Source organism: Euphorbia lathyris, chromosome 2 (genome assembly GCF_963576675.1).
Source record: "Euphorbia lathyris chromosome 2, ddEupLath1.1, whole genome shotgun sequence".
NCBI classification, from domain to species: domain Eukaryota; kingdom Viridiplantae; phylum Streptophyta; class Magnoliopsida; order Malpighiales; family Euphorbiaceae; genus Euphorbia; species Euphorbia lathyris.
Window position 1 is genome coordinate 7,086,607 of NC_088911.1, and position 13,304 is coordinate 7,099,910.

The 13,304-nt window shown below is 31.3% G+C and overlaps 1 protein-coding gene across 1 annotated transcript; it reads left to right on the top strand.

The window, feature by feature from the left end:
- Nucleotides 1-1,662: 1,662 nt before the first annotated feature.
- Nucleotides 1,663-11,577, top strand: LOC136220956 (very-long-chain aldehyde decarbonylase CER1-like). Its single transcript, XM_066008813.1, has 9 exons — nt 1,663-1,769; nt 2,675-2,892; nt 4,172-4,410; nt 5,374-5,593; nt 7,014-7,389; nt 8,548-8,856; nt 9,065-9,166; nt 9,919-10,092; nt 11,056-11,577. The coding sequence occupies exons 1-9, from the start codon at nt 1,710-1,712 to the stop codon at nt 11,242-11,244; spliced, it is 1,887 nt and encodes a 628-aa protein (XP_065864885.1). The 5' UTR covers nt 1,663-1,709; the 3' UTR covers nt 11,245-11,577.
- Nucleotides 11,578-13,304: the final 1,727 nt, after the last annotated feature.

Here is a 13,304-nt window from a genome sequence, read left to right on the forward strand (position 1 = left end):
CCTTAAACTTTTTTAAAGTAAAATATATATGACTTATGAACTTTGATTAAAGTAATTTATTGCCCGTAAGTTGCTTAAAATGAAACACACTTTAGTTTGTTCAAAATTTCTTACTATTCTATCACATAAGCTTAGAGAGAGAGAGAGAGAGAGAGAGAGAGAGAGAGAGAGAGAGAGAGAGAGAGAGAGAGAGAGAGAGAGAGAGAGAGAGAGAGAGAGAGAGAGAGAGAGAGAGAGAGAGAGAGTCAATAGCAGTGGTGAATACAAGATTAGTCCGCTCAGGACCAATTTTATACTTGCGTGTGTAATTCTTTTTGCTACTTCGAATTCACCCAAATATTTTTTTGCATACATATACATTTTATCATCTAAGTGGTCCATAACTAATTTTTCCGCACTATAAAATTTCTCAAAATAAAGTTAGATTTAGACTACAAAAGTAAGATCCAGTCATTTAGAACAAACTTAGAAAAATTTATCCCCTTTCATGTATTAATCAAGTTGATTTTTGTAATTAAATACAAATACAATGAGTTAATTAACCACTGTTACAAACATGGGAATCAAAACCATCCATGGTATAGGGGTGGTTCCAGCGGTCGAGGTTCTGGGCTAGGAATGACAATAGGTCCCGTGGATAGTGGCAATCCCAATCCCAAACACTTATCCATTTCGGGGGTGTTTGGGTGCTCCTTTTCGTGCTCCAGGTGTTTGGTTAGTGACATTCCTGTTTGCCTTTTACACTTGAAAAGCAGTATTAGGTGTTTGGTTAGTGATCTCCTGTTTTCTTTTTACACCTGAAAAGCAACATTTTACAAAAGCAGAGAATCTCTGCTTTTTGGAAAAGCAGCTTTTTCCAACAGCAAACAACAAACCGTAGCAACAAACAACAACTAGCAACATCAAGCAGGAACAACAAACAGCAAACCGTAGCAGCAAAACGAGCCCTTATTTTTTCATTACCCGTATCCGTCCCATTACCCTAACGAGTATACTTCATGAATCTCATTCCCGTCACATTTAAATCGCAGATACCTGTGGGTACCTTACCCGTTAAAAACCAATACATATAATAAAAAAAACAAATTTAACAAAGAATAAATTTAATAAACTATCGATAAATAATTCATCTATAAATTTAATAAATATTCCAAATTCAAAATTCTAAATCACTCAAATTATCAAGAAATTAAAATACACAAAAAATAAATAGTCAAATATATAGCGGGTACCGGGGGCATTCTCATACCCGTCGCGAGTAATTTTATTGATTTAATATCCTTTTATACAGAGTACAAGTAATCCATTAGGATCGAGTAGTACCGAGTACCTGCGAATACAATACTTGTTGTCATCCCTAATCTAAGCGCTTCCAAACCCCCACCCGTAACCAATAAATCACTTTAAACAAATTGACGAAACAAAATATAGAAAGAGAATTAACTTTTCTACACCAAGTATTCTGTATTCAACTTAATTAAAACCTCTAACAGAATCACATCCAAAGTTATTATTTTCCAACTTCCCACCATACAAATACATGGTGAATATAGGAAATGTGGCACTGGCAACTGGCAAGTGGCATTAATGAGAAAGGACGTGTACTTAAATATTTATAAAAGATGGGTCCATATTTATAGATATATATATACCCCAAAAGTGTACACCTTCACATACACTCAACAAACTACTAAATAAGAAGTTTCATTATGGCTACTACCCCTGGAATTCTCACAGATTGGCCATGGCAACCTCTTGGAAGTTTTAAGGTACGTTTATTTAGTGACGGATCCAGAATTCATTGATACAAAGGTTCAGAGTACTCTCTCGTAATCTATGGTGGCTCTGCTCAATTGATACAATTGTCATGAAGTTTTTCGACGTTTTCTGACTACTATAGAGTGCTCAAATCCCTCTGACCAGGGAAAAATCCAGGGGTTAGGGGGCTTGAGCATTCACTGGTAGAAAACGTTGAAAATTTTATGCAAACTGTGTATGAGGTTTTAATTTTTTTTAATGTAAAAATACTATTTTTTTTTCTCATTTTACCACAAGCACATGAATTTTGGATACGGGTGTTCGGAGTACTCTCTAGTGATCTATGATGGTTCCGTTCAATTGATAATTAAAGACCCATGTACAATTGTCATTAAGTTTTTCGACGTTTTCCGACCATTAGAGAGTGCTCAAACCCCTCTAACCAGGGAGTTAGGGGGCTTGAGCACCCACTGGTCGTCGGAAAACGTCGGGGAAAGTGTGGATGGGGCTTTATTTATTTTTTTTTATGTAAAAAGACTAAAAAAATATCAATTTAGCACCAATAAATCACGAGAAACCACCGCAAGCGCTAGTGACGGATCCAGAATTGACTGACAGTGGATGCTTATGGTGGTCTGTCGTGATTTATGGGTGCTAAATTGATATTTTTTAGATGTTTTTATACAAAACGTAAAAAACTCGTATACAGTTTTCATGGAATTTTTAACATTTTTCAACGTGCTTAAGCCCCCAGCTCGTCAGTGAATTCTGGATTTGTCTCTAACTCGTTTGAATGCGTCACTTGAGCTTAATTGCTCTTTAATTTCCTGTCTCTTGAATTAATTACATGTTATTATTGTCATAAATGTGAGTTAATTAGTTGGAATTAATTATGATTATGAATTGATTTATGTAGCACATAGTGTTAGCTCCATGGGTGGTTGGGCATGGCTACTCTTACTTGGTTAAAGGAGGAAATGATCTTTCAACTTTTCTAATATTTCCATTGATTTTATGGAGAATGCTTCACAATCAGATATGGATTAGCCTTTCTCGCTATAGAACTGCTAAAGGGAATACGAGGATTCTCGATAAACCTATCGAGTTTGATCAAGTTGACAGAGAAAAGAACTGGTTAGTACGTATATACATACATATATAATATGCCGGTACTTCTAAAAGTTCCAAATGACCCGGTATTTTTATCCAATTGTATTCAATAGTCTCGTATTCTTGTTCAATTGTATTCACTAACCCCAAAACTTCACCTGTTCCGTGAGTTTTTAAAAGTTCATAATTATTTGTCTATTTGACATTTTTTTGACACGTGGCAGAACGTGTCTCTCATTTTCTGCATTCGAAAAATTCTATTGAGAAATAGAGGGTTATTGAATACAATTGGATAAAAATAAAGGGTCATTTGAAACTTTTCGAAGTTTAAGGGGCAGTTAAAGTTTTGAGCCAAGTATAAGGAGCAAAAGATATATTAGGCCTATATTAAAACTCTGTATTTTTCTAAAAACGTCAACTGCTCTTCTATGCTTTAGACTGTAAGTTCATGACGTGCCGGAGCAAAAAAAGGTTTTGGACAAGTTGAAGCGTGCATCACTTAAACAAGTCTAAAGAAAATAGATAATAGATAACTGTAAGCAAGTTCAAGGGGATAATGAGTCACTTTAAAAAAGTTTAGGGACTCAATATGTTATTTTAAACAAATTCACGAGTTAACATGCTTTTTGTAAAGTGTAGGAGACGTTTAACTTTTTTTTGGATTTAATATATCTGTTGCCTGTGTACTTGGCTCAAAACTCCAACTGTCACTGAACTTTTAAAATTTTCAAATGACTACCTACTCTCCCAATTTCCACGGCTAACATTTTTTATCCAAAAATATGAGGTTACTGAATGTAATTTAATAAAAATAAAGGTCATCTGAAATTTTTAAAAATTCACAAGACAATTACAGTTTTGAGCAAAATAAATGAGGTAACCATGTATTAGGATTTTTTTTTTGGAATAATATTTAAGTCAAAATTTTGGCTTATTCTTGCATCATGGCGTGCCGCTCTATACTTGGCTAAATAATTCGACCGACCTCTTAAATTTTAGAGCTATCTCATTAGTTTTATGAATTTGCTTATAATAATTTATTGACCTAAACTAGCTCAAAATGAAATATTCGTCTCCTTAACTTGCTTAAAGTGACATACTGATCTCTTGAACTTGCTTAACTAAAACAATAGGCGTTCTAACTTTTTCAAATTAGAACTTACAAGATTAGTTCTATCACTTTAAGCAAATTCAGGAAAGCAATGACATATTTCCAAAACTCATGGGTCAAATACAGAAGATCTTGATGTATTAAGCTTGAAATTTATACATGAATACTCATAGAGGTAATTATAATCTACAGGGATGATCAGATAATACTGAATGGATTCCTATTTTACTTCGGAATGATGCTTATGCCACAACACCTAGTCACCCATTTACCTGTTTGGAGGACAGATGGCATAATCATGGCCTTACTACTACATGCGGGTCCAGTGGAGTTTCTGTACTACTGGCTTCACCGTCTTCTGCACCACCACTTCCTCTACTCTCGCTACCATTCCCATCATCATTCCTCCATCGTCACCGAGCCCATTACTTGTAATTTCATAAATTCTTTTGGATTTTAAGGATTGAACATAATAAAAAAAAATTCCAAATTGATTTTTTACACTTCCACAATATTAAAGATTATTTATCTTTAATTTTCACTCACATTGAACTTTTCACTAACGATTCTGTTAACTAAGCCGTTAGTAATTAATTCAATGTGTATAAAAAATCAAAATTATGAGCTTAATCTTCAAATTCTTAAAAGTTCAAGGGTCTAATCAGTATTTATTACGTTTGTTTACTTAATCATCTTAATGTTTTTAAAGGATAATAAATAATTAAGATTTTTAGTTTTATTTCTTTCTAAAATTTGAATATATATAACTTTAGGGTAAAATAATTTGTTAGTCTCTATATTTTTACCTTTAAAACTGTTTAGTCCCCATATTTTAATAATATATTGTTTAGTCCTTAACTTTTTTTCAATCCAACAGTTTAATCCTTTATAGAAGGACTAAATTGTTTAACAATTCAAATATTTGAATAACTAAACTGTTAAATAGAACCAAATTTAAAAACTAAACACTATATTATTAAAATAAGAGGACTAAACAGTATGTTAGAAAAAAATATAGGAAATAATAAATTATTTACCCTAAAAAGTATAATTAAAATTGGTTTTATTAACAAACGTCATATACAATCATCTTATATCAATTCATGCTCGTTTTTATTATTATAAACAAAAATCACATTTATAGCATTTCTTTATTAAACCCATAATTTTTAATTTTTACACGTATTTAACCCTTCATTAACTCCTTAACTAACCGAACCGTTAAAAATGCGTGAAAATTAAAAACCAGTGATAAATTCTCAAAACTATGAAAAATAAATTATTAGTGATTCAATCCTTAAAACGGTAATTTTTTTAATAGCGTAATTATACGTTTAGCGAATAATTAACCGAATTGCAATTTAATTAATTATTATTTTTTGTTAATTTTGCAGCCGTAATTCATCCATTTGCAGAACATCTGGCTTACTTCTTTCTGTTTTCCATACCTGTTTTGACAACATTATTAACAGGGACAGCATCTATTTTTAGTTTCATTATTTATGTTACTTACATTGATTTCATGAACAATATGGGTCACTGTAACTTCGAGCTTATACCGAAGTGGCTTTTCACTGTGTTTCCTCCTCTCAAATACATCATTTACACCCCATCGTAAGTGTCGTTTTCTATTCATTAATTACTTTACGGCTTCATAATTCACTGACAGGGGTGTTTGGAGTGTTTTCTGTTGATTTATAGGTGTTCAATTGATATTTTTTTAGTTGTTTTACAAAAAAAAAAAAAAAGTTGTGGATACAATTTTTATAGAGTTTTTCGAACGTCGGTCACTGGATACTCATACCCCTTAACCCGCTCAAGGACAGATACAGGAGGTAAGGGGTTTACTGGTTACTAGAAAACGTCGAAAACTCTATGAAAACTGTGTAAGGATCTTTAATTTTTGGATAAATAATTTATTAGTTTTTGAATTTATGCATGTTACACAAGTTAGTCTGTCTGTTTTTACAAATATGCTGTAAAGTCCCTTAAAAAAATCTCTCTATTCATAAAATTTATATAAAATTACAAGTTTACCTTTTTATCACTAATTAATTATCATATATATTTAAGGGTAAATAATTTATTAGTCTCTATATTTTTACCATGATACTGTTATTTTAATAATACATTGTTTAGTCCTTAACTTTTACTCTACTCAACAGTTTAGTCCCTCAAATATTTGAATTACTAAACAATTTAATCTCTTTATAAAGGACTAAATTATTGAATAAAGCAAAAGTTAAGGACTAAATAGTATATTACTAAAATATGAGAACTAAACATTGTGTTAGGTAAAAATATAGAGACTAATAAATTATTTACCCTATATTTAATTAAATTTGATATAATTTTATTTTAATTAAAAATAATATTAATAATAAAATTATACTACTATTTATTTAGTGTATTCAAATAAAAATAAAAATTTAATTACTTATTTTAATTAAACATACACTAAATAATAATATAATTTAATTTCTCTTCAAAAATGAAAAATAATTTTATTTTATTTTAATATTACTTTTTATATTTACATAAATATAATAATATTTTTTTTATATAAAACTTAATTAAAGAATTCATAGTTTACCAAAAATTACAGAATATATATAAAATTAATTAATATATAAAGATAAAATTGGTATTTACATAAAATTTGTTTACGAAGAAATACATAGTTAGTTTATCAAAATACAGAGATTATACAGTTTGTTTTTTTAAAACAAAAAAAAGCTTATTAGTGTAATATTTACAAACCCATTAATGAAATCTTAACAGACTAATATATGATAACCTATAATTTACTGTATTGTACATGTAAAACCCATATTATTGATTTATCCAACAAACCCATTAATAAATAAATTATTTATCTTTAATTTTTTTTTATTTGATAGAAAAGTACTTAAAAAAATCAATTTAGCAGTCTTAAATCATCAGAGAGTACCGTAAAACACACGTATCAGTGAATCCTGAATTTATCACTGCTTCGGGTTATATGTTTTATTTATTATGTTTGATTAATTTGCAGGTTCCATTCTCTGCACCACACACAATTCCGAACCAACTACTCTCTATTCATGCCTTTTTACGATTACATATATGGCACGATGGATACATCTACCGATACCGTTTACGAAATTTCACTAAAACGACAAGAGGATGTAGCAGATGTCGTTTACCTTACGCATTTGACGACACCTGAATCGATTTACCATCTGCGTTTTGGATTTGCTCACTTTGCGTCTAATCCTCTATCTTCCAAATGGTACCTCTGGTTATTATGGCCTGTTACTCTCTTGACTGTGGCTTTGACATGGGTTTATGGTCGCACTTTTGTCGTTGAACGACATCGTTTTGACAAACTCAGATTGCAAACTTGGGCTATTCCTAAGTACAAAATTCAAGTACGATCAGTCATTTCTTTTTTCGTTTTACGTGTTTTTCATCTGTTACTAATGAGTTATAATATGACGCATATGTGAAATGACGATAACAAGATTCATAACTACGTAGAATGCTATGTTAGTAATTACTAAAATAGGCTTAACTTTTAGACGTTAGGATAAAATTGGTCTAGCTCGCAAATGCTAGGTGTACTAAAACCACATCATTTTAGCGTGACATGCGGTAAAAAAAAATATGTAGGCATGAAAGCTTATTTGGTTTACGTGGTATCCAAAATTGTATCATTTGCCCACTGTGGTATCATTTGGTAATATTTGCCTCCTTGTGATATTTCAATAGGTGACATTTAACCCATTTTGGATGAAATTTATCCGATTTGTTAACTATTCTTACATGACATAATTTTTTGACACGTGACATGTACATATGACAATTGTTTTAATTATATTTTTTTCCATATAGACTTTTTTTTGGTAATCAAAAGTTTAGGTAAGGGTAGGTCTACCCACTCCCAAGGCCAAGGCAAACCTCATACCTCTATGAGGATTTACAGTGAAATTTACAGATTACCTACCAATGAGGGCTAAATTTTGACAGAGTGGAAAAAAATTAATTCCTTATTTATCCATATATTAAGTTTACTGGAAAAAATTTAAAACAATTGATACGTGTACATGTCACATGTTAAAAAATTATGTCATGCGGAAAATTTAACAAATCAAATAATTTTTCATTCAAAATTGGTCAAATGTCACCTATGAGAATGCTTCATGGAGGTAAATTTAGCGTAGCTCCCTCCAAAAGTTTAAGATGGCCATGGATAGAACCACTCCTTAGTCATTTTTGTATGAGGTGGTTTCCAACAGTTGGGGTGTGTTGGCACCCCGTGTTCCTCTGGCTCTGCCTATGGTCCTGGTAATAGTCTCGTTTATGATTTCTGTTATCTGGCACCAAAATTGCTATATTATCTTATATGAGTCAAAAATTGTTTCAATTTTGAAAGGTTAAGGACATTTATCATATCTTGCGTTAGGGCTTAATCTATAAATTTTTCTGAAAACGTTCGGGATAATTTTGGACTTTATCCATTCTTTTAGTTAATATGATGACATTAAAATTTTAATATTTTTTTTGTTAATTTTTGCATTGTATTGTAGTACTACATGAAATTGCAAACTGAAGCAATCAATAACATGATAGAGAAAGCCATACTTGAAGCAAACGAAAAGAGTGTGAAAGTATTGAGTCTCGGACTACTAAATCAGGCAGAGGAAGTGAATAGACATGGAGAGATATATGTGGAGAGGCATCCGGAGCTGAAAACGAAGATTGTGGATGGAAGTAGTTTAGCAGTAGCCGTTGTTGTTAATAGCATTCCTAAAGGAACAACTCAACTTCTTCTCACGGGGAAGCTTAGCAAGGTTGCTTGTGCCGTTGCTTTGAGCCTGTGCCGAAAGGGAATTCAGGTACATACTTTGTTAATATTTTTTTTAATATGGGTCGGTATCTGTACTAGTCCCGCCTGCCCAGATGATGACATGTCAACTCAATTGTTAACATGTCAGCATGTAGATGGCTGTACCAGTACTAATCTCGGTCCACCCAAAATTTCTTCTTTATTGATACTATAAATCAATTATTAATTAATTAATTAAAACAAATTGATTCCTTCAGGTAGCAATTCCCTTTAAGGAAGACTACGAGAAGCTTAGGGAGTTATTTGGAACTGACAACTCTAGCAATAATATGCTTCTTTCATCTAATTATTCTCTCAAGGTACGTGCGTGCATATTTTATTTTGTATTTTAGTTAAAATAGGATTCCAGGCTTAATATGAAAAGACACTGTATTTGGTCAAATATTCTCATTGACTTTTTGAACAATCCTACATGGTAGATCAAAATAGAAACGTGGACAAGTTGAAGTGCATATCACTTTAAATAAGTTTAATGATGAATACGCCACTTTAAACATGTTTAGAGGATTAATAGCTAATATAAGCAAATTTAACGGACTAATATGTCACTTTAAGCAAGTTTAGGTCATCAGTTAGATTAAACCCCAAATGTTACGTAACAGAGTAAAAAAAGTTGTACAAGTTGAAGTGTATATCCATCATTTTAAGCAAGTTAAAAGAATTAATGAGTTACTTTAAATAAATTCAAGGAACCAATAGATATTTTATGTAATTACAATTGGGAATAAGATATATATATAAAAAGTTAGGGGTACCTAATGTATTAAGCCGTTCATTGCGAAATCAAAAGTTAGATGGTTTTTTTAGGGAGGATCGGGTCCTCCCAAGACCCTCCCTTTGCTTGGGTCATGTGGCGTAAAATGCCACGTGACACCACATAACGCAATCCTAAAAAGATGTCTTAGGAGAATTCGGTCTTTACTAAAATTTCCCCAAAATTAGAGGGACCTAAAATATTAGGCCGTTTATTGATCCGTTAATTAATTAATTATACATAAATACATACATATATACATGTTGTGTACCTAAATATGAAGTAAATACTTATCAGACATGGCTAGCTAGCGGTGAATTAAGTGAAAAGAAGCAAAAGCACGCAAAAGCAGGAACAATATTTATTCCCGTATCTCAGTTTCCTCTAAAGAAATTCCGCAAGGACTGCCTTTACTACACTACACCAGCAATGGAAGTTCCCCCATCTCTTGAAAATGTGGATTCATGTGAGGTACTCCATCTGTTCCATTATATCTGTCGTTTTTTATTAAAATTCAAATTTCATTTATTTGTCATGTTTAGAAAATTTATGTTTCTATTTTCAAGTTTACCCTTACATTGGAATTTATAAGTGTTTAGGAATTTAGAAATGTATTAAAGACCCGTTTGATTTAATTGTTTGTTGTCTGTTAGCTATTTATTATTTGTTGTTTCTGATAGCTAGAAGATATTAGTTGATTTTTCTGATAAAAAGCAATTGCTTCCAATTCTTAGCGAATACACTTCTTTTTCTCCTATTTTGAATTAAAAAGCAAAAAGTAGTTCTGAAAAATGTCACTGATCGGATATTAAATCTATATTTTTTAGGAATGAATTAGATTTAACTTTGTAGATTAAATACTTTTAAATCTTTATAAAACAAGAGTAATTTAGTTTTAACCACTCAATTTCTTAATCCTTGCGAAAACTGTCAAAGAACCAATGCGCTGTGTATAACCAGTGGCAGAGGCAACCAAGTACTAGAAATTCAATGGACAAAAATTTAATAAGAAATATTTTTTTTTTTTGAGATTAATACTCAGTGACCGAAATGTTGATCCCAATTCTGTCTCGATGTCAAAATTGTGACAATTTCTGCGAATGGAAAACATATCGACAAAATTGTTATGTTTACGGACGAAACGTCCGTCGGTAATTTGTTTTTTCTCTTTGGATTTAGGACCCTACTTGACCCCTTATATGCCTGTCATTGGGATGCGTTGAATTCTATTAACAAAAATAGTTGTTAGGATTTAAACTTTAAGATTCTTTTATATTATGTTGAAGAACCAATCGACTAAAACTGAAGGTCAAAGAATATTTTATTATTATTATCGATCTACGAACACACCCGATACGCAAATATGCCCAACTATTTATTATTATTATTATTATTATTTGTTTGTTATGTGTTGATATTTTATTATTATTACAGAATTGGTTGCCAAGAAGAGTAATGAGTGTATGGAGGATAGCAGGAATAGTACATTGTTTGGAAGGATGGAATGTGAATGAATGTGGTAGCGACCTTTTCGATGTCGACAAAGTTTGGGAAGCAACTCTCAAACACGGCTTTAAACCTCTCGTTACACCTCCAGCTTCTGTCTCTCCAAAATTATGCTAATATTATTATCGTAATACTATTATAATTATAATATTATTATCGTAATCCTATTAATTAATTATGATAATATTATTATAATAGTATTTTAATTGTAGTATGCAATTATCTCTAGTTTCTTTTTCTATATGTATTATTGTTTGTAGAGAGGAAATTTTCTTTTAGGATCTACGATCAAATTGGTTCTAAACCATTTAGATAGTAACACATCGCTATTATTGTTGATGTGTTTCTAAGTGGTTCAGACCGATTGATTTCGAACTACAGTAGAATTTCTTAAAAGGTGTATTGTTGAGAGTTACTTAAGCTTATTATATTATTAATATTATAACTCTACTCATTACTATTTTTTATGTTACAAAAATCTAAAAATTGAATGGCACAAATGTTAGAAAACTTGGGATCACAAACATAAAATAAGGACATGATTAATCACTGTCCTTAAGGAAATATTAGCTCCCACTATCAATTGCTATTGGGTTTCTGACTAAGTTTCCTCTAGGATTTCCCTAACATGAAATTAATGATAGCGCCATTAATTTTCCTATGAACGTATTTGAATAATTAAAAACAGTAAGTGAAAAGATATGAAGGATTGTGGATATTTATAACCAAAAAGTTGGTTGCCAAACAGTTATAAAAACTGTTTATTCTTATCCAAAATACAAATATCTCCAGACAATATAAAATACAGATACAGATGTCTTCAGACAATATAAAATACAGATTTTCTTCTTATTCTTTACATGTGGAATTCCCACAACACCAATATTAAGGACTAATATCCAACAACAAAAAAAATTAAATCCACTGTTTGTACAATTCCTTTTGTTTATTCATTTTTGAATTATTTAATTTTCACAACTAAAAACTAACAATTTTTCTTCAAGAAAAACATAAAATTTATGATTAATTGACAAAGAATAATGGCATTAATTATGGACATAGACTTTTATTATTATTATTATTATTATTATTATTATTATTATTATTATTATTTGGCTTAATACATCATTTGCCCCCTGAACTTGTCTAAAAAGCTATTGGCCCCCTGAACTTTCAAAGTATCTCGATAGCTCCCTAAACTTGTATAAAATGTTTAGTTAGCCCCCTGAACTTGCGTAAAATGTAATCAATTGATCACTCGGTTGCAAAAAAGTAAGTTAAATACGGAAAATGTATTGCACGCGTTTAAAAAAAAGTAAAACAATCAAGATCGGGGTATTGCGATTGTAATATTAGAGAATACAAGGTTTATAGTTGAGCAAGTAATAACTTCATTTTTACTTTATTCTTGAATTATGTAATAACATTCTAAGACACGTGGAATACATCTTCCGCATTTAACTTACTTTTTTTGCAACTGAGTGATCAATTGATTACATTTTACGCAAGTTCAGGGGGCTAACTGAACATTTTATGCAAGTTCAGAGGGCTTTCGAGACACTTCGAAAGTTCAGAGAGCCAATCAAGCTTTTTGGATAAGTTCAGGAGACAAATGATGTATTAAGCCTTATTATTTTGTTTTTTGGTTTTTTTTTTCTTATTTGTTTCGGATAAAGAAGAAGGCTAAAAAGAATTAGCTAATCAAATTCAAATCCATAGTTAGGTCGGTTTGGATACTTGCTGGTTGCTGTTCCTGTTTGCTGGTTGCTGTTATGGTTTACTGTTTGTTTTTGGAAAAAGCTGTTTTTCTAAGAAGCAGGGATTCTCTGCTTTAGTAAAAAGCTACTTTTCAGCTGTAAAAGGTAAACAGGAGGTGTTTAATCAAACACTTAAAACTCTATCTTTTAAAATGTAGGACCCGTTTGTTTTACCTACTGTTTGCTGTTTTGCTGTTTCCTATTACGGTTTGTTGTTGCTGTTTACTGTTGCTGTTACGGTTTGCTGTTTGCTGTTGAAAAAAACTGATTTTCCAAAAAGCAGAGATCCTCTGCTTTTCGGGTGTAAAATGCAAACAGGAGATCACTAACCAAACACCTAATACTGATTTTCAGATGTAAAAGGCAAACAGCAAATCACTAACCTAACACCTAAAACTCTCCATTTTGAAGTGAAAAGGC

Coding starts and splice junctions, on each gene's coding strand:
- LOC136220956 (XM_066008813.1), top strand. CDS start 1,710: ATGGCTACTACCCCTGGAATTCTCACAGATTGGCCATGGCAACCTCTT. Junction 1,770..2,674: donor AACCTCTTGGAAGTTTTAAG/GTACGTTTATTT, acceptor TGATTTATGTAG/CACATAGTGTTAGCTCCATG. Junction 10,093..11,055: donor AAAATGTGGATTCATGTGAG/GTACTCCATCTG, acceptor TTATTATTACAG/AATTGGTTGCCAAGAAGAGT.